This window comes from Strongylocentrotus purpuratus, unplaced genomic scaffold (genome assembly GCF_000002235.5).
Source record: "Strongylocentrotus purpuratus isolate Spur 01 unplaced genomic scaffold, Spur_5.0 spur5_scaffold_17, whole genome shotgun sequence".
Taxonomy (NCBI): Eukaryota; Metazoa; Echinodermata; class Echinoidea; order Camarodonta; family Strongylocentrotidae; genus Strongylocentrotus; species Strongylocentrotus purpuratus.
The window spans coordinates 6,524,730-6,547,063 of NW_022145602.1; the positions used below are offsets into that span (position 1 = coordinate 6,524,730).

General features: G+C 37.3%; 1 protein-coding gene across 1 annotated transcript; it reads left to right on the top strand.

Moving 5' to 3' along the window:
- Nucleotides 1-3,476: 3,476 nt before the first annotated feature.
- On the top strand, nt 3,477-21,312 carry LOC591939 (cleavage stimulation factor subunit 3). Its single transcript, XM_030988575.1, is given in 18 exon segments — nt 3,477-3,536; nt 4,902-4,934; nt 5,383-5,461; nt 5,464-5,493; nt 5,496-5,580; nt 6,528-6,654; nt 6,834-6,911; nt 7,541-7,703; nt 8,532-8,641; nt 9,670-9,786; nt 10,259-10,333; nt 10,628-10,771; nt 11,276-11,378; nt 13,347-13,416; nt 14,005-14,200; nt 17,575-17,743; nt 18,142-18,297; nt 19,175-21,312. Coding segments are annotated over 17 exon segments (1,935 nt in total). The 5' UTR covers nt 3,477-3,536; the 3' UTR covers nt 19,375-21,312.
- The last annotated feature ends 1,022 nt before the right edge of the window (nt 21,313-22,334 follow it).

A 22,334-nucleotide genomic window follows, 5' to 3' on the forward strand; every position in this document is an offset into this window, starting at 1 on the left:
GTACACTGTAGATAATTGAATGAGGCTGAATTGAGTGTAGTGTGATTGGAATGGTGCAGTGCTTCTTTTCTACCTTTTCTTGGCTATACAACTCTAATAATTACTTCAAAATAAGTGTTGAACCTGATTTTCTTTTAGAGAATACATCCTCCTTAGCTACCTGGTCTGAATGACTACCCCCCCCCCCCCAAGAAAATGAACCCATATATTCCGCTTATTTAATCCCCCCCCCCCCCCCTCCCCAAGATATGAGGGTAACTTATTGTGGTGAGTTTTTATTTTATATTTTTTTCATTAGGGGTTACATGTGGGTGCAAAAAAGGGATGAGTTGTCGGGTGGTAGTGATCAGATCCAGCGAATACGAGTCTTGAGCCGAGGGTATACATGCACATGTAGTTGCCTAGGGATGGGGTATTGTCTGGGGTTGGTTGTTATAACTTGTACTGTAAGTCTCCACTTTAAAAATAAATCTCTACCTTCATGATTCACATCAAATAATAAATAGTTTGTGAGGATAGCAACTCAAATCAAGCCTCCTTTTCCTTCATCAGTCTTAGTGTGTGGATGTTTGAGAGTCTGATTTGTGATATGAGTGCTTAAACCTGTGTGATCTTTATATGCTTGACCCAAACTCTTGTGCAGCCTTGTAAAGATTGTATGATAAGTTGGATTAGGTATCGTATAAATATCTCCCAGCAATTAACTCCCTCTTCCCCAAAATTTTTCTCTCCGCTTCGACAAAAACAGGCTGGGGGTATGTTCCTGAGAAAGTGAAGAAGGCCCAGCGGAAAATCCATTTGTATCCCTTGACACCGACGCATGGAATATTCTTTTACGAGAAGCACAGGTAAGGGTCCTAACATTTCACAAGTTCGCAGGGACCACCAAGAAGCAGGAATATTTTCAAAAAAGAAAAGTGAATAAATTCATTGGTACAAATAAAAAAAAGAATAAAAACGATATCCTCTCAAGTGTGTTTTATTGCATTCTTGTCTTTTTCTATACAAGCGTATGCAGTAAAAAGTTTGAGTTTGGGTTTAAAGGAGAACCGTCGAGTTGGTTCAACCGACAAATAAAAGATTAATATCTCTGAACATGCAATGCCAAATGTTTCTTTTGTTCGTTGTGTCAATTTTTGTTGTCTAGTCTTAGTCTTTATTTTTTTAATGTTTTGAGTACCCCTTCACATTAGATGCCTTGCAGGTTTAATTGGGTTTGAAATATAAGAATCACAAGTTATTAAAATGAGATGAAGACATATTATTGTGTTTTGTCATTTGTTGCTTGTCTCTCAATTATCTATATTGTCGTTGAGCAAGTAGGCAACTGGTGCAAAGGCAAGAAGGGAGGTTTTTTCCAATCTTATTTTATATTTTATAAGCTGTTTTCTAGAGGATTTTCATGATTAAATTCTAATGTTACAGTGTAGTTTGCTTTGATTTATTCAAATGATCAATTTGAAAAAAACATTGAAGAACTATGAAGCAATGAGTACTCATAGTGTGCAAAATAGCACATCTTCTAAAACCAAATTGTTATCGATTATCAAAAGTAGCAGTATTATACTCTTAGAAGAACAGAGAAGAAAAAGAAGTAAAAAGAAGGCAGAAGAACTGAAACTAAAAGCAAAAAGAAGAAGAATGGAGAGGAAGATGTTACCCAAGAAGACTGAACGACCAAGAGAATTGAAGAAAGAAGATGAACAGGAGAAAGAAGAAAAGAAGGAGAAAAGAAGACAAAAACGGGAAGATAAGAACTCTAAGAAGAAGAGATATACAGTGTATATAATTCAATATCCATTTTACCCTTGTCCTAATTGGTTGTTACAACCAACTCTAGTACTCTACCTTCCTATTAAAGTCACTTATGAAGGTTGTCATAATAATTAATTAGTCTGCTTATTCCAAACAAGCAAATTCACTTTTAGCCTTGTAGTAAATGAAATCTTGTTATGCAATTTGTTTGGAATGGTAGAATAACTTCATAACATTAAGTCATTAACCAAATAAGGCAAGAATTTGATGAAAAAGTTTCATTTGCTTAATCTTTTTACTTTATATCTAGAATGAATAAGTACAGTATTTGATTGATGTTTAGGTCAATATTTAGGTCGTATAATTTATTTGCTCCGTATTAATAAAGTATCACTTTTGTTTTGTGATTTGTTAAAGTTTTGTTTTTTCCACAATGTGTCAAATGTGTAAAGGTACTTTCAGACATGATGAAATGAAACCACCGCCAAAAAAAAAAAAAAAAAAAAAAAGGCAGGTGAAAATTAATTGCGATCAGTCGAGTGCACTCAAATTTAAATATTGAAGACACTATTTTAGAGAGTATGCATGGTGGCTACTGCGTTGTGCATTTCTTTTTAAACCATCAAAATATTGGCTTTTGCTTTTTCACTTTATGATACAAAAAAACTTGCTAAGTTTTGCCGCCATAGTCTTTAGGCGGTTTACAAAGTCTTGTCTGAATGGAGCTGAAAGGGATGGTCGTGTATCACGGTAATGTTGAAATGGTTCTATGTAGGAAATATATTGGATTGGTAAAAATAGTTTGTGAAGGCTCATTTTCGTAAATCGCTGTGTGTCTTGCAATTTTTATACATAGACTGATTTATATCATTATCATTGGTATGGGGCCATCCCTACAAGAAGAAAATAAGTTCTGTTGGTTTCATTTATTTTCTTAAAAGAGGATTAATGGAATTGTTTACTTGTGCCTTCTGTCAAGAGCTTCAACCTTGGAATAGTCAGAGAGGAGAGTATGATCTGACCTCAACACTTTCTTTTTCTTTTCATAATCCCTTGCCCTTTACCTTTGACCCTGCCTTCCTCTCTCTCTCTCTCTCTCTCTCTCTCTTTCTCATTTCTTCCCTCTTTGAGGAGCTTTCTTTCCATTTTATTTTTCTTTTCTCCTTAGTAGTATGATAATAATCCCTATCACCTAAATACCGTACACTGATCTTATTTCTTTATCCCTCCCTCATCTCTCTTTTTGTTCTGTTTACCTCTCCTTTCTCTTTTCATCTCTTTATCTCACTCCTCCCATCTCAGTCTTGCCTATTTCTTTATTTCCCTCTTTAAACTGTTTTCTCTCTACCCTGTCCTTCTGGGTGTCTTTTCACTTCTCTCTCTCTCTCTCTCCTCCCTCTATTCTCTTTCTTTCTCTCTCTCCCTCCCTCCATCCCCCTCTCTCTCTCTCTCTCTCTCTCTTTCTCTCTCTCTATTTATATCTCTCTATTTCTATCTCTCTCTCTATTTCTATCTATCTCTCTCTGATATATGCCAAGAAAAGTGCTTGACAGAAGTGTACAATATTTGTAATGAAATTACCCCCAAATTAATCTTCTCTTGAAAGATGAAATACATGTATGTCAACAATCCAACGTTCCCTTTTCCCCACTCTCTATCTCACGATGTCTCACTTAGAACCAACCTGTGGAGAAAGCCAGGACTCTTTACGAGCTTGTGGTTACGACGTTTGCAACTCAGCAAACTCAGGACGCTACTGGAAAAGCTACGTGGAGCAAGAGGTCAATACCCTTTTTTTTTGAAGGAGCAATTCCCTATGAAATAAAATATAATACAAGCTTCAAACAATAATTTCATAACATTAATTCAAGGCCCCATAACACAGATGTTTGCGATCAATTGCAAATTCAAAAACAACATTCTGATTGGTTGATAGTCGACTTGTTGCACAATGGCGGCTCCAGGGTGGGAGCACGGGGGGCCCGGGCTCCCACCTCTGCCCCCCCCCCCAAAAGTGTTACTGGTAAACAAAATTTTTACCTTTTTTTTTTGTTGCTCAAGGGGGGGGGGAGGGGGAATTGAGTAAAAAGAAAATTGTGCTCACTACCACCCTTTAAATTTCCCCTCTCCCCCCTCTCCCCCCCCCCCCCCTGCTAATATTTTCTCATGAATTGGGGTTCCTTCCCTCGCCGCTGGCTAGATCCGCCCCTGACGGACCTTTGTGTTATGGGGCACCGAAGTAAAAAAATTGTTTGTCAAAACAGGCTCTCTGAGAACATAGGGTATACAGGGAAAAATTCTGGAAAATGTTTGTGCATATTTCCCACCAACCCTCTCCCACAATGAAAAAATTCTTCGTACAAAAAAATAATTTGAAGACCTTCCCTTTCTTAGTCCTTAAATGTATACAATCCAATGGTCCCTGTTTTCAGTTCAGTTCTACACTACCGTTACAATTCAATCTAATGCAAAATACAACCATACAAACTTGAAGTAATTGACTAATGTACAAGATAATCAATGACAACAAATTGAAATAACAGTTAACCCTGCAGAATCTGCTGGGACTGCAAAAAAATATACAAATATACACTGTCGTGAGAGTTTCTGGTTAAAACTATGCGCAGGAGGTGACTCCAATAGTACTGTTTGCTGAGGGGCATAGCCCCGAAGCAATTGGTACTTTTGGAGTCACCGAGGCCCATAGTTTTAACCAGTACCTCGAAAGAAGGCATGGTATATTTGTTTTATATCCTGCATCAAAATTTGTCTTTAAAAAAAAAGTTAAAAAAATAAACATTTATTATTATTTTTTTTGAATTCTTCCAACTCTAGTACTTTTACTCCCAAATACTGGTAGTGCTTTTTATAGAGCAACCTTACGATAGTTGAAATATTTCTGGTCACATGACAAGCTCTCAACCAATCAAAAACCAATATTTTTTGATGCAGGATATAATTTGACTTGAATTAAATTCGACTGTGTATTGGAAAATATATTTATTCTTCTCCCTGGTCAGAACCATCATTTAATAATAAGTACAAAATAAACATGTTAAACAGTCTACATATTTGTTTCTGCACAAAAACACCTTTATCCTGGTCTAACTTCATGGAACCACTTTGCCATCAATTTCTACTTGTAGATGAGGAGCAAGAACTACGAGAGAGTTGAAAAGGTATGATGATCAAAAGTGCTTAATTCTTTAAAAAAAATATGCTCCTGCTAGCATGCTCAGACATTTTAATTGCAATGTGTGTATTTATCTTCATGTCATAGCCATTATGTATATTTTGTCATGAAGATTTGATGTGTACTATGAGTAAAGAGACATGTTGGTTTGTTAGAAATAGAATGAAACTGCAATGTGGATTGCATCTAGTTTAGACTAAATGACAATTCAAGAGCCAGAGATTTATTGGAGAGAGTAAGAGAGAAAGAGAAGAGAAAATTGTTATTTATTGACAGAGCACGGTTCATTGCATGGTAGCGAATGCTGTGAGAAGCAAGTGTGTTTTTTTTTTGGTGGGACTTGTCAAAAGATAATGTTCACCCCCAAAAAGAAATTATTGGCTCACTATATTTTTTCAATCCACCATGGCACAAACACTTGTCTCCTACCCCAGCTGTTTCAACGATGTCTGATGAAAGTGCTCAACATTGACCTATGGAAGTGCTACCTAGCCTACGTCAAGGAGACTAAGGGAGTCTATCGTCATACAGAGAGAAGATGGCCCAGCGTATGACTTTGCCTTGGATAAGATGGGAATGGACATCTTTTCGTATCCCATCTGGAACGACTACATCAACTTCTTGAAGGGAGTGTAAGTTGAATAGGATAGGTGTACATAGCTATTTTACAGTGGTTTTGCCATGATGTGGCTATAAAGCCCCCCCCCCCCCCCCCCCCCCCCCCCCCCCCGAACAAAATAAAATCTAAGCCGGGATATCTTCTCTTCCTATTTGGAAAAACTCCCATCAATTTCTGTTATGGAGTGTAGATTAAAGACGTCTAGCCATTGGATGGCGGAGACTATACCCTTGCCCCCCCCCCCCCCACTCCCCGAATGAAAGAGTAGAAAACTTCTCCCCAAAGGAAAAGACCCTATTTTTGAGGGCATTTTCTGTCGCTAATTCTAATGAGTTTTGTATGTGTGTGTACCAGTGGACAAACATTACCCATTGGTCATATTACCCATTTTCAGAACTTGAATTTACTCCAACCCTTTCCCCCAAAAAAGTCTGTAGGACACATCACCTCGGACCAATGAAATTAAAAAAGGGCTTAAAAATTAGTTGAAATTATTTATTGAGAAGATAATGTATGGACATTGTAAAAGACACCGATTGAAAACTTGACTTGTGAAGTTTGAGTCTTTATACTTTTTGGAAACTCGATTTTGATTGAAAAGGTTTTATTATGATTGCACTTCGCAGCCAAATGTCTGAATTATGTACAATATACATTGGCAATAGTACATACAAATGTGGTTTTAAAAAACGGATCAACTTTGAAAAGAACAAGATGCTGTTTGCACAAAGTATAATATATATATAACAAAAATTCATGACCAACATGACCAAGGCAATAACATACAAAAGGTAAGAGACAGAGAAAAAGGGCAAATGAGATACAAGTTATATTATAAGTTGTGAGGTGTCACAAGAGTGATGACGGTGAAAGAGTTTTTACCGATTGAAATCAGATGTGTTCACCCTCGCCTTTTAATCTTTATTAGTTAAATTCCTCCATTACTTGTTCCTCCAACAGTGAAGCAGTAGGTTCATACGCTGAGAACCAGAGGATCACTGCCGTGAGGCGTGTGTTCCAACGGGGTATCGTCAATCCAATGTCAAACATCGAGGCTCTGTGGAAAGACTACAACAACTATGAAAATGTAAGCATGATGATGATATTGATTCAATCTTAATGACTACCGTGTTGTTGGAAATAATCTTGAAAGTGCTTTCGGTCCTTAATGTCGAATGTAGAGTACTTACACAAGGAAAGTGTGTTTATTTTGATGCAGTGCTAATGATTTATTTTCTCTCCCCCCCCCCCCCTTTTTTTATACAGGGTATCAATATTATGATAGCCAAGAAGATGATTGAAGATAGGAGCAGAGATTACATGAATGCCAGGAGGGTTGCCAAGGTAAGAAACTCGAGTGATTACGCAAATATTTCATCTGGGGGGTGTTTCATCAACATTGTCCACCGACAACTGTCAGCACTGACTAAATTTAACCAATCAGAGGCCTGGAAAATAGTCGGTGACAATAGAATTGTCGGTGAAAATGATATTAGTCGGTGAAAACCACCGACTAATTGTTTCATGAAACAATTAGTCCCTGTTTTTATGAATAACTAATTTTCCAATGCTCCATATTGCATGATAAGAATGAGCAAAGTTAAATGTATGAAAAGGAATGAGAACCCCCCCCCCCCCCCTCCCCTTCAAACTTTGTGGCAACGGCAACAACAAGATGTGAGTTTAAGATTCTAGCGAAAGCTTCATTCCCAATAGGAATTGCACTTGACTCCAACAATCTCTTTGGGGGCCTTAATGTTTTACAGCCCCCCCCCCCCCAAAAAAAAAAAAAAAATTAAAAAAAATAAATCAAAATATGAAGACAGATTCCCATGTTCTGATCAGACTTGTAATGTTGTTCTTCATAAGATAGTTCCTTTGTTATAACACTTTCTTTTCAAAATCTTGAAATCCTTTTGTTTTGTATACTTTATTTTCATTAAAAATACTTTCCCAATTTCTCTGATCTACAGGAGTACGAAGCCATCACCAAGGGTCTCAACAGGAACAACCCCTCGGTCCCTCCGACGGGTACAGCGGAAGAGGCCAGGCAGATTGAACTCTGGAAGAAGTACGTCAACTGGGAGAAACAGAACCCTCTCAGGACGGAGGATCAGATGCTCATCACCAAGAGAGGTTGGTGGTTTTGTACTGTTCTTACTTCTACTTTTATCACTTGTTTTATTTTGTATTCTCCTGTTTCTTCTTAATAATATTCTGCTTTTCATATAATGCCCAATACATCTATACAACAATGTTTCTAAGCGGTTTACAGATATATTATTACCCGGTCATCGGATTCAGGCTCACCTGCACACAATGTATGCACATTCTCCACTCCCTGAGGAGCATTTCAGCCAGTCGCCATTTTACCAGCGCACACTTGCTCATACAACCACATTAACTTTTGCTTTGATCATTTATGCTTTGATCATTTTTCTCTACCTTTTTTTTTCTTTGCTAAATGAGGGAAATGTTGAGTTCTGATAATATATGATTTAAAATCAGTTGTTACATAATCTAATAATATTTACATTAAATTTTGAAAAATTGAAATACCTATCTGCAAAATAATTTTGATAGAGAATTATAGTACTCACTACTGTAGCTATGAAATAAGCAGCACTTTAAGGATGAGAAAAATGAGTGGGTTGTGACAGTCGTCCAGGTATAGATAGATTATACATAGCCTCATATGTGCAAAATGTGAATTTCGCTCTTCATTGAATGCGATACCTACATGTATGTAGCAACTTTCTGTTTGTTTGTGTTTTAATGGTCTAAACAACTCATTGTATCAAAAACAAATACTTTACTGAAGTTTCTATTAGAATTAAAACATTACCTTAACTTTCAAATTGCTTTTAAAGAATTCAACTGCATGTTCAATGCTTTTTTTATGAAAAAAATTATTAATATTTTATCTTTAGTAAATTTTCACTTTTCTTGTTTTCCTTTTTTCAGTGATGTTTGCCTTTGAGCAGTGTCTGTTGTGTCTTGGCCATCACCCCGATGTCTGGTATGAGTTTGCTCTCTATCTGGAGAGCGCTAGCAGAATCTTCACAGAGAAGGGGGTAAGTGTTTCTCAATATTTCCTCAAAGTAATTTTAAGGTTGATTGATTGGGGTTTTCTATTCCAAATTGGCAGCTGATAATCTTTATAAGTCAGACAAGAAAATACATTATTTGAAATTGAAATATTTCAGACTGACTACTTCAGTAAGTACTTGCTTCACCAGTTTATAAGAGAAATAAGTAATTTTTGTTATTTATTGAAAAAATTGCCTATTTGAATTTTTTTTTCTTTCTGTAAATGATTTGGTTATATGAAAGAAGGACAGGCTAAGCTGTTGAAAATTTTATATTCTCAATGATATTTGTTGTCTCTATTGTGGATTTAGACCTGTTTCCCCTGTTACAATTTGATCTGAGGAATATCTGATACGTTTGTCAAAACTGTTTTGTAAAGTTTTTCCTGTGAAAGTTTGCTTCAAGCTCTTCAAAGTTCTGTAGTTGATCACACAGGTTTCAAATGAAAGCAAGTGTTCATGGCAGTGCATGGAAAAAGTACTGAAACATCTTGACTTCTTTGACCAGGGGGGTGTTTCACAAAGATCCTAAGTTGAACTTATCTCTAAGTTGGACTTAAATATTATGGAAAGCCATTAGCATCTTTGAAAATATTTTGTAAAAGTTATTTTTGAAAGGCATAAAATGTTGATTCAAATCATTCATATTTTCTATCATCAAGGAGACTTCATGTTCTGGATGTGGAATTCATAAAAAGTCTAAAATACTTGAATTTCTGCTTTTGAATATATTTTATTTTAAGGCTCCAATGGCTGTCCATAATTTTTAAGTCCAACTTAGTGTTAAGTTCTACTTAGGATCTTTGTGAAACACCCCCCAGGATTGATTAGACCCTCCCTCTGCGTGTTCACTGGCAGGTGGTTGTCTCATCAAATAAGCTCTCAATTAACATAAGAAAAAGGGGATCATAGGGGGCTGCTTAGGCATTGTTTGCTGTATAGAGGGCGCAAGTAGCTACAAGTAGTGCAGTGGGGCTTTAACATGTTCTTGATATATAATTTTTATTTTTCAGGACATGAACAGTGGTAAGGTGTACAGTGATGAAGCAGCAGCGGTCTACGAGAGAGCCATCTCCACCATCATGAAGAAGAACTACCTCACTTACTTTGCGTATGCTGATTTTGAAGAGGTAAGTAACGACTCTTTGGAGGAACGGTAGAACACCCCACCACACAGGTGACCTAACCCTTACACTAGGGCATAACCCTAACTCTAACCCTCACCCCTAACCATAACCCTTAATACTAACCCTTAATCCTTAGCTTCACCCAACCATATCCAAAAAGCATTTTGTGATGTACTGATACTTGTTGGATAATTCATAGTCAAACCTATGAATCTGTTAATCAAAGCGACCCTCCCCCAACCAGGGGAGGAAAACTAGCAATTTTGCTGTATAACTCTACAACTCTACAATAATTATGTGACTATCCTGTAGTAGCAGGCACATAACTATCAGAATTGATAGCCCATTGAAAATTGTGAAAATATTTTATCAAAGTCATTAAGTTGTATTTGAAAATAAAAAAAAGTTTCTTTCTCTCTTTCAAACATGATCCTGTTGCCAATTTAATGATTTAATTCTTGTTTTGAAATCACAGGGAAGGATGAAGTACGAAAAAGTTCACAACATCTACTCAAGGATGCTGGCTCACGAAGATGTTGACCCAACTCTGGTATATATACTTGATTCAATAATATAACAAATTGTGTTTGTGTGTGTGTTTACCTGGCTTTTGAGAAATGTCAAATATGTTGCATGGGATTCATTGTCTTTGGAAGAACCAACAGAAATACTGTATTACAGAAATATTGTAGTCCCATTTAAAAAAAAAAGCACTTGAAACACCTAAGATTTTTTTTTGCACACAAGTAAATTTGAAAAATCCAAGAAACTCTTTAGGCTGTTTTTCTTCTCCTGTTGTAAAGTCTCAACTGTTCCCTCCTATTTGTCTTTATGTGTGATCCAGGTTTATGTGCAGTACATGAAGTTTGCCCGTCGAGCTGAAGGCATCAAGGCCGCCAGGACGGTGTTCAAGAAAGGCAGGGAGGACCCGAGGAGCAAGTACCATGTCTACGTAGCGGCGGCACTCATGGAGTACTACTGCAGCAAGGTATGTCGACAGAAACCTATTCACTTACACCCAAAGATTCGCTAGTCTTGTAGGTTACTAGTATTCATATGATCTGAAGTCTCATCGGATAAGCTCTAACTTTACTTGATGCGAAAGGCCGTCAATTACATGGGTTATCATGATTCATGACATTAAATCAATTATCTAACTTTTGTTGGTGAATATTTCGTTCATGTGAGGCTCACAAGTGTGTCTTGATAATGGCTTCTTACCTGATCCATTTAATTTTATGAGCGGTCAATATTTTTCTTTAGCGCGTTGTTTTGTTGGCTTTTTTAATTTAAGTTCGAGGGCAATACCATTTAAAAATTGCCTTGCTCAGATGTCTGATATGGTTAATAATACTCCATATCACAGACACTTATAATGTGTCAGGCCATGCATCTCAGATTTAACATTGTTAAATGTCTAACCGATGCCTTTAAGAATCAAAATACCTGTCCTGATCCCACCTCACACTCTCCCATTCTTTCTTTCAATCAGGATTCTCAAGTAGCATTCAAGATCTTTGAGCTCGGTCTCAAGAAGTACGGCAATGTCCCTGAGTACATCTTAGCCTACGTGGACTACCTCTCTCATCTCAATGGTAAGTATGGTCCCTCGGAGTGGACCTAAAGCCGTCAGTCCTCTGGTTGCTTACTAACAAGCATTTATGTTTTCTTAGCAGTCAGGTAAACAAAAATTACCACACCTTTTAGTATGGTCAACCGTTTGAACTTCTTTTCCACAGTGATAGATTCATTACAGAAATATTACAGAAATCCGCTTACGGACGCTGTTTCCAATAGACGGCCGATTTGTTTCTATTTGACTTGCCAGTCTGTCACTTCAAGTAGGATATTTAGCATGCCTGCAGTAAAAACCTGTAAGAATGTTGAAATTAGTCTTGAAACTTAAGAGCCTTCTGTATAAAAGAAGCAATTTAAATATATATATGGTATTCAGCAATCTTGTTTTATTACTCACTATTCCAAGGTTTATTGGCTTTCTGTCTTTAATAAAGAAAATATGAAGGACATTTTGAGCTATGTAGGATGTACATTGTAACTATTTTCATCAACATCCAGTATACCAATATATTTGGTTTAATTATTTAAAGATACAAGTTAGGTTTCCTCCAATATTTTCTCTCCTCTCTATGACAGAACTGCCAACTAGTACAGATTTCCTGTAATTTCCCCTAATAATCATTACGGAATTACAGAATGTTGTCTAAAATTATGGATATTACAATTAAAAAAAATAAAAATGTTGTTGTTGCGTAAATATGATTTATCGTAGCGATTGCTGGGCAGTATGGCGGTATTCTCGTAATAGAAGCCAATTTTTCATGGAAAACTGATGTGTTGTCATGACCTAATAATCAATATTTAGCAACTTTGTGTGAGTAAAATCACCAAAATTTCAAACAATCATGTGCGCATGCATCCGCGCAGTGTTGTCATGCCCTTTTTATGCCTCCGCTACAAAGTAGCCGGAGGCATTATGTTTTTGGGTTGTCCGTCCGTCCGTACGTCCGTCCGTACGTACGTCCGTACGTCCCGTTCTCGTGATCGCGTTATCTCAAGAACCGATTGGTTGATTCCCGCCAAACTTGGGTCATGTATGTATCTCACAGAGCCAATGAACTGATTAGATTTTGGGGTCACGAGATCCAAGGTCAAAGGTCACAGGGCTCATTATTTATGCGAAAATGGCTCGTGATCGCGTTATCTCAAGAACCGATTTATGGATTCCTGCCAAACTTAAGTCATGTATGTATCTCACAGAGCCAATGAACTGATTAGATTTTGGGGTCACGAGATCCAAGGTCAAAGGTCACAGGGCTCATTATGTATGCGAAAATGGCTCGTGATCGCGTTATCTCAAGAACTGATTGATGGATTCCTGCCAAACTTAAGTCATGGATGTATCTTGCAGAGCCAATGAACTGATTAGATTTTGGGGTCACAAGGTCGAAGGTCAAAGGTCACAGGGCTCATTATGTATGCAAAATAGCTTGTGATCGCATTATCTCAAGAACCGATTGATGGATTCCTGCCAAACTCAGGTCATGTATGTATCTTGCAGAGCCAATGAAATGATTCGATTTTGGGGTCACCAGGTCAAAGGTCACAGGGGTCTTTATGTATCCAACAATAGCTTGTGATCGCATTATCATGAGATCAAATAGACAGATTACTATCAAACTCAAGTCATGTATGTATCTTGCAGAGCCAATGAACTGATTAGATTTTGGGGTCACCAGGTCGAAGGTCAAAGGTCACATGGCTCATTATGTATGCCAAAAATAGCTTGTGCATGCATTATCATTAAAACCCACAGATGGATTACAATCAAACTTGAATTTAAAAATTGTTTCTGTTTTGGTTTGTAAAATTGCTCTATGGCGGAGGCATCATTTTTGACTGCGCGCAGTCAAAGTTCCATCTAGTTTTTTTTAGATTCATAGCGCCGCTTAGGAAGTTGCTGATTTCGAGCCTTGTGATTACTGATTTTCTGTTCTGGAGGTTGGCAGCTCTGCTATGAATGTCTTTCTCTCTTTAATTTTCAGAGGATAATAACACAAGGGTTCTGTTTGAGAGAGTTCTCACATCAGGGAGCCTCCCACAAGAACAGTCTGGGTAAGTCATCACAAACGTAACAAAATGCACAATTTGAGGTGCCATGAGCTGAACAGTCAACCAAATCATAGCCAAGAAAAGAGAACTATTTCAATCATGTGTATGTGTCCTCCTAGAAAAAAGCGAAGAACTGTTTTAGTTGGAATACAGGATTCACCAAAAGATTTTTCGCTTTTCATACAGGGAATCATTTAGACCTTTTCTCTGTTCTCTTGGTAGTTTTTGTCATCTTGCATATTCATAGCTGTCTTATTTTTTTTTCTCCAAAATGCGATGAAAAAGTAAATGTCTTTTATTTTTATGCTTCATAGTTGATTGTAGACCAAGAGGGAGACCCAGAATCAACTGGGAAGAGAATGTCAAGAACTTGAGTGGACTAAAACTGCAAGAGTGCAACAGAATAGCAGAAGATAGAGTGAAATGGAGAGATGTTGCAATCAACCTCCGAACCGGGAGAAGATACTTAGATAGATAGAATTGGTTGAGTCAACACAGGAGTTAATAAAAACATGCAGATAGTACAATTGTCAAGATCTGTTGGTCGTTCGTAGTTCTCATGTTTTGTTTTGATTGTCTGTTTCTTTACAGAGAGACATGGCTACGATTTGAAGACTTCGAGTCAACGTGCGGAGATCTTGCCAGTATCATCAAGGTTGAGAAGAGGAGACAGACGATCTTCAAGACTGAGTACAAAGATCGTGAGACTAGTCTCTTAGTGGACAGATATAGGTACCTAGATCTCTTCCCATGCAACCCTTCTGAACTCAAAGCTCTCGGCTATAAGGTAAACAGACACAGTGGATAGCTCAGGCTTCCTCTTCCTCTTCCTCTTCCTCTTCCTCTTCCTCTTCCTCTTCCTCTTCCTCTCCCTCTCCCTCTCCCTCCCCCTCCTCCTCCTCCTCCTCCTCCTCCCCCTCCCCCTCTCACTCCCCCTCCACTCCCCCTCCCCTCCCACTCCCCCTCCCCCTCCCCCTCCCCCTCTCCCTCTCCCTCCCCCTACTCCTCCTCCTCCTTCTCTTTCTTTCTCCTCTTTCTTCCTCCTCTTTCTTCTTCTCCTCCTCCTCCTCCTCCTCCTCCTCCTCCTCCTCCTCCTCCTCCTCCTCCTCCTCCTCCTCCCTGTTCTTCTTTATCATCATTTTGTCAACGGTTATATCTTGTTCTGTAAAGATTTACACATTAAGGATAAAGAAATAAAGGTTTTCCCAAACCAAAAACCATGGGTCAGGAAGAATTTGAAGGATTTGTTTGTGCAAAGAAACAGAGCTTTCTCACACCAGAATGATGATGAACTCAGGGACATTAATCTTAGCATTCAGAAAGAAATTGTTGATGCGAAAGGAAAATATAGAGAACAATTAGAGAGTAAATTCAGATCTAATAATCCACGTGAAGGTTGGAAGTGTATGCAAACGATGACAGGTTATAAAAAGAAGCAGAAATCTCCACCAGTGTCAGAATCTAGCTCTGTTTATGATACAGCCAATGAATTTAATACGTTTTATGCAAGATTTGATGACAAATGTTTTGATGCCGAAAGTAATAGGATTGTAAATACTTTGAAACAGTTCAATGATACACCCACTGTATGTCAGTACAATGATGTTGTCAGGTACTTCAAAAAGACTAATCCAAGAAAATCTATGGGACCGGACAGTATATGTGGGAAAGTACTCAAAACATGTGCCTGGCAATTAGCCACCCCTTTTGTCACTCTTTTCCAAGAATCTCTGAACCAAAACCATGTCCCATTGTGCTGGAAATCATCGACAATAATACCAGCAGCCAAAACACTCCAAGCATCTGAACCCAATGACTATCGGCCAATATCCCTCACCTCATTGGTGATGAAATGTTTTGAACGCATTATTCTTCAGAAGCACATTCTCCCACAGATACTGCCTGAAATAGATCCTCTACAATTTGCCTACCAACTACGCAAATCTGTTAATGATGCTGTGTTATTGTTAATTCACTTGGTTGCACAGCATATTGACACATTGGGTCGTTATGTTCGTACAACATTCGTCGATTTTTCATCGGCTTTCAACACAATACAGCCCCATCTCTTGATGAATAAGCTTACCGCTATGAATGTAAAACCCTCTCTAATACTCTGGTTTCATGATTTTCTAACAGGCAGAATTCAAAGGGTAAAATTGCATAATGTTCTGTCTGATTACGTTACTACGAGTACAGGTTCCCCCCAGGGTTGTGTGCTGTCAGCACCATTATTTATCATGTATACAAACGATTGTATCTCGTCAAATGATAATGTCTCAGTTGTCAAATATGCTGATGACACAGCTATCATTGGCATGATCAAAGGCAACGATGAACGCCAATATCGGGAGGAGCTATTCTTGTTTGAGAATTGGTGTGAAGAAAATTTCTTGGTACTAAACATAGCTAAAACGAAAGAGATGACTTTCGATTTTCGTACAAACAAAGGTCAAGCAAATCCAATCATGCTTAAAGGAGAGGATATACAGAGTGTCAAGAGTTTTAAGTACCTTGGTACAATAATTGATAACGAACTCTCATGGAAAGACCAATGCCAATCTCTGTATGCAAAGGCTCAACAACGAATGTACTTCCTACGAAAACTGAATTCGTTCCATGTAGACAGAACCATTCTGATGTTATTCTACAAGTCAGTAATAGAAAGTGTAATGCTTTTTAGTTGTGCGGTTTGGTACGGTGGGTGCAGAAAGGATAACCTTAAGAAACTGCAGAGAATATCCAATCATGCTAGCAAGATGACTGGCGAAGTGACAGATCTGAAACAGGAATGCGTGTGTACAATACTGAAACAGGTATCCCAGATTTTGGAAAATGCTAACCACCCCCTTCATCACTGCTATACCCTAATGCGATCGGGGAAGCGGTACAGATCAATGAAGGCTCGAACCTCACGATTCCTTAATTCCTTTGTCCCGCTTTCCATTCGTAAATACAATGAACAACTCCAGTCAATTTGAATAAGCCTGTATCTTGCCACTTCGCTAGTCATCAATTTGCATTGTACCCTTTCCTTTCCTTTCCTTTTCAACCGAATGTACCAGTATCACGAGCAAATAAATAATTAATACCCTATGATGCCATATGTTATTCCAAGTTGTAGTTATATACCGTTTAATTTATGAAGGAAAGAAAGAAGAAAGGATTCAGCTATAAAACCGTGACAAAGAATGATACATGCAATAAATACTGTTGATGATGATGATAATAATAATAATAATAATAATAGTAACAATAATAATTATGATAACGATAATAATGATGATGATAATAATGACAACAATAATAATAATAAAATATAACAACAATACTACTTCCAAATTCTACGCAATCGTACATTTTCAATAGTGTTGGAAGTCCTTTTATTTATCTATTTTACTTTTCTTATATAATTCCACTATGTAAAAACGACTTAATGTTTTCATATGAATTTGTCATTGTACATGTTTCCATATGAATTTGTCATTGTACATGTTTCCATATGAATTTGTAATTTGTCATTGTACATTTGCTACTGTATATTATCTATTCGCGTATATTATTTTCTATTGTATATTGTTCATGTGCCTATGTAACGCCAACAAATGAATTTCCAAATGGACCAATAAAATTAATCTGAATCTGAATCTCTGAATGAATTATCTTTCCCTTTTTCATTTCAGTTTCAGAAATAAATACAAAAGTTGTTCATGTGAACCAAATCCGGTCCTTGTCAAAACAAAAACAAATCTGGAAAATTGGCCATTCTTGAACATTCCTCTTGAAAATGTTGTAAAAAGCTACATCTTTCTTGAGGCTCTGTTTAGATTCACTATACAAAAAAAAAAAAATTCAATGCATAAAATCCTGACATGTCTTTCTATCTGCAAAAGAGGTTTGTTCTTTTTTGAAAAGAAGAAAAAGAAGAAATCAAACGAAGAAAAAGGAGATCTAGAAGTAGAGGAGAAGGATTAGGAGCAACAAGAGATTTAATTAGAGGGAGAAGAAAAAGAAGAATATCATTAATATGTTGATACATTGATTGTAAATTATTTGATTTCCTTGAGATAGCAGGAGAAAGAGCATACAAGAAGAAATTGTTGTTATTGTTAATTTAGATTTCTGTTATCATTTTCATCATATTTTGTTTTGTGTTTTTAGGATCTTAGGCAATCGAACAGGGCCCTCCAAATCTTGATTAATCCCGTCCACACGGAACATAGTCAGGGAACAGAGGAAGGCGCCGAGGCTGCAGGGGAGAGCAAGCAAGAAGAGATTTGTAGACCTAGTCTGGACCAGATGCTACCATTCAGGCCCCGGGTCGCACCAAGTAAGAATCCTATCCAGGGATGCCAGTTTTCAGGCCCTAGCAAGTTATTTTCAGACGTTAGTTTAGGCTTTTTGTGAACATAATAGCTCATTCTAGGTGATTTTGAGGCCCTTTGATCAATTCTAACTGGCATCCCTGCTTATCTTCATATGGGTGATTCTACTGTACTAGGCTTATGTTGAGTGAAAGTTGTGCTTGTAGATAAATTGGGCAAAAAGAATTTCCATTTTCGGTTTAACTTAATAAAATTTGGAGTGGACTTTAAAAGATTATTGTTATTAATGATAATGACAATGACAAATTTTTGATAAAATGATAAAGAAGACAAATTTTATATTATGCATAATGCTCTCAACCACCATATATACATTACCTCTAACCCCTCTGTTTGTTTACAGTGCCTGGCTCGCACCCCGTCCCTGGAGGGGAATTCCCCCTGCCGCTGTCTGCCTCTATGGTCCTGACCAAGCTACCCCCTCCTCAGAGCTTTCAGGGTCCCTTCGTGAAGGTCGACGACCTCATGAGGTTAATAGCCGAATGCAGAATACCTGAGCGTAAGTATCACCGTAAAAACTGGTTGGATATTATTTCATGCCACTAAATATTAAACCAGGGGGCGTGTTTCACAAAGATCCTAAGTTGGACTTCACAGTTACGGAAAGCTGTTAGCATCTTTAAAAATATTTTGTAAAAGTTATCTTAAAGGCATAAAATGTGTTTTCAAATCATTCTTATTTTCTCTTATCTATGAGATTTTATGTCTTGATGTGGAATTTATGAAAAGTCTAAAATACTTCAATTTTTGCCTTTTAATATGCTTTATTTTAAAGCTACAAATGGCTCTCCATTATTTTAAGTCCAACCTAAGAGTTAAATTTGACTTAGGATCTTTGTGAAACACCCCCCAGAACTGAACCTAAACTCCATTTTTAGAATTTGTGAAAGATATGTGCAGCTGGAATGACGTTTAAAATTTGGCAACATGTCATGACGCAAAAGTGCAAAAGTTTCTGGTTTTACATGAGTTAGTCTGACTAGTTTATGGGAAACATGAAAGTCCTGATGAGTCGAGGTTGTCTGAACCTACAAATTGTCAACAGAATTAGGTTCATTGTACGATTAACAGAGCTCTAACATGGATAGACTCGCTTTGTTTTTGTGATTCCAAATATCCTTATTTTAGGAACACCCTAATCCATGAAAGTTTTCTCTATCCTACAATTTTTAAATTTTTTTTTTAAAAATATTTTTTTATTGAAAATAAAACTCAACGACATAACATATTTACAATAATAATATATCAATAAAGTAAATGGATATATACAGAACACGGTACAACACAGGACAACGCAACACAAAACAGCACAACACAAATGCCTCACTCTAGTCAGTTACATGTTAGGAATTTTCTTGGTTTCTTTTGCTTCTCAGTATCCCAGGAGTCTGTACCTATCCCCAACGGCATGGACCAGGACGATAGCCAGGGCGAGACGGACCTGAAGCGCAAACGAGGCGGCGGCACGGGCACGGCTAGCAAGCAAGCCGACGAGGACTCCGATGACGAGGATGCATCCCATCATGCACCACGCCATGATATCTACCGCAGCAGGCAGCAGAAGAGAGTCAAATGAGTTCCTATTGTTAAGGGGTTTGTTTGACTGCAGTAGCATGATCATGCCTCAATGCAAAACTCATCTCCTGTCTGATTGGTCAGTTCCTACTGATCATGCTTTCATGTCATGACCTCCTTTCCTCTTTTAAAGCCTTTCATCACCATGATGATTGACCTGCTGGTTTTTGATTGGCTGCAGTAGCATGATCATGCCTCGATGCAAAACTCATCTCCCGTCTGATTGGTCAGTTCCTACTGATCATGCTTTCATGTCATGATTTCAATTTCATGGTGCCAAGTTTGTCAGTAGAAGGAAGGACTATATTTTGTTACTGTTTGAAAGCGGAAGGATTTTTGACAGTATTTGATGAATATAATAGGATGGAGGAAAGAGAAGTGTTTTCACCTATAACAGGCTGGACAAGAAACTAAAGAAGTCACACCTATTTCACATTGCGATTTGCATCATGAAGATGATGAGAGGAACAGTTAACATGTGAGGACCGTTCAGCTGTTGCTGTTGAACAGTTGTCAGCAGCAGTTGGCAAAATATTACTTGCGCCATATCATTATTTGAATGTCGGTTACAGATCACTCCTGGGGGTGTTTCACAAAGCCTTTTCTCAATGACAAATGAGACAAATCTGCTGATGACCAATCAGTTGCTTATAACAGAAACTGTGATTTGTCACTGATGACAAGTTTTGTGAAACACCCCCAGTAGTAAGTCATATGTCGACATGTAGTGCAAAAAGGAATATCTGTCTACAAACAAAGATGAACATATTCTGGTGAAAAGATCAACCTTAGTCATCAAGACATCTGTGCGTTTTTTCTCACTCCAAACAATAATAATACCCAAATCGCTTGTTCTTATGCCAATAATCATTTTCTATTTGCCATTTGTTGTTATTTGTATTATGGACATATAACCGTTAGGAAGCTAGAATAGCACTTACCCATAGCATCTAGATCCGAGTTACATATCACGCTTTCAGATTTTAGCAGACAATAACTAGTCAAGATTACGGTAAGCACGATTTTTCAAAAGCACCCACTTTTGACATACAGTTATTAGACGATTTAAAATAATGCATGTTGATTAAAAGGCACGTCACTGAAGAACATGTCTGTCTTCTAGTTACAGTAAAATTCAAATTCAAAACAGAAAAAAATGTTAGTATTTTTTTTGAAACATTTATAAAGCTGCAGCTATAAGCATCTCCCAAGAAGTGATGATCAGGGGGGCATTTCACAAAACTTGTCATCAGTAACAAATGACAGTTTTTGTTACAAGCTACTGAAATCCTTGCTTCTGATTGGTTATCAGCAGATTTGTCAGTGATTTTTGTCATTTGTCATTGAAAAAAGACCTTGTGAAACACACCCCAAGTTTTAGTTGACCTTACCAATGTCTCATTGCATTGTGCCTTTAGAGGTAGTTATGATATTTTGTTATTATTTTCACACATTAATTCATGTTGCATTCACAAGCTTTACAATGATTGTCATGTTCCCTTAGACCCTTTCAATGTTGATGGTATGAAACTAGATGAAAATTTTCATACCCAATGGTATCTCATCTCTCTCTCTCTCCTGTATGTTTTTTTTGCTGTCTGCGAAGTCAAGCGGCAGAAGGGTTTTAAACCTGTCCACCTTTTAACCAATGAAATTATTTTGATGGAATATGAATATACACACTTTCTGTTTACATTATTTTTATTTTGTTCGAATGTGGATGCAGCGATTGAATGCAGTTTACACTTAATTTCGTAATTTCTCATCAATTTTCTGATTTCTGTTTGTATTATTTGATATTGACTGCAGGTCCATCTATTTTGTAGGAACATGTTTTCGTCAGTAATATGTATTTGCCCATGTGACTCTATGCGTTCCATTGTGTATATATTAAAAACATAAATATGTATGTTTTTTACTTAATAAAGCAAACAAAAAAGTAATATCTGTGAGTATTGCATTTCTTGTGAATTGGAGATAGCAGAATAGTAATGTATGCTTAAAGGTAAAGACCAGTAATGGTCATGCGATTGCATTGTGAAAGAAACGTTGTGGAATCGATCAGAAAAGGTTGATCATCTAGCATCTAGCATCTGCAAGGTTCTGGAATCATCAAAATGATAAGAAATTTGGCCCATTCTTCGTAAAGTTACAAGCACTATACACAGAAAGATGTATATGGGACTACCCTATCTCTCTCACACGACCATGAGAGAGATAAATTTACCAAATATATGAATTAGTAGGCGGTTTCCCGGCAAATTTTTTATCATCATGTATTAGTCAAAACATATTCTTTCACATGATTGGTAATGAGAGCTTCCATTTCATTTTTTGAAATTGGGGCGTTACCAATACTGGTCTTTACCTTTAAAGCCCCTCTAAATTGTTGGGAGCCCCACATTTCGCCAAAAGTTTGATGGTAAGATATTACTTAAATTGTATCATAATGTGAAAGAGGATGTAATTAAAGACTCACTTTTGCAAAGATCCCCACCCCTCCCCCCCCCCCCCCCCAAAAAAAAAAAATGTGTTTCAACTTTGAAGACAAATATTGATAAAATAATACATAATTTGGGTTAAATTTGGATTCTTTCATCTACTTCCAACACATTTGTTTTGAAAATCCTTGCAGAAATGAGTTTTAAAGGAATTGGGTAACTTTGTCTCAGATTCTAAAACAAAATCTTGGATGAAGCTCATGCTGCAATGATAATTATAAACCTTTAGGTCCGTTAGGAACCCCATGACTGATTATCAAGATATTTATGATTGGAAATCGAAAATTTCAAAAACCGTTTCCCCCCAACGGCTTGTATAACACTACAGTCCATTGGGGGTAACGAGTATGATAATATCAATTTTTGGGGGCTCCCAAAGCTTTAGAGGCCTGAGGGGATTTATTGAAGTGATCCCTTTTATTAATTTTATCTCATTCTTTCTCTCTCTTTTTCTCTCCTT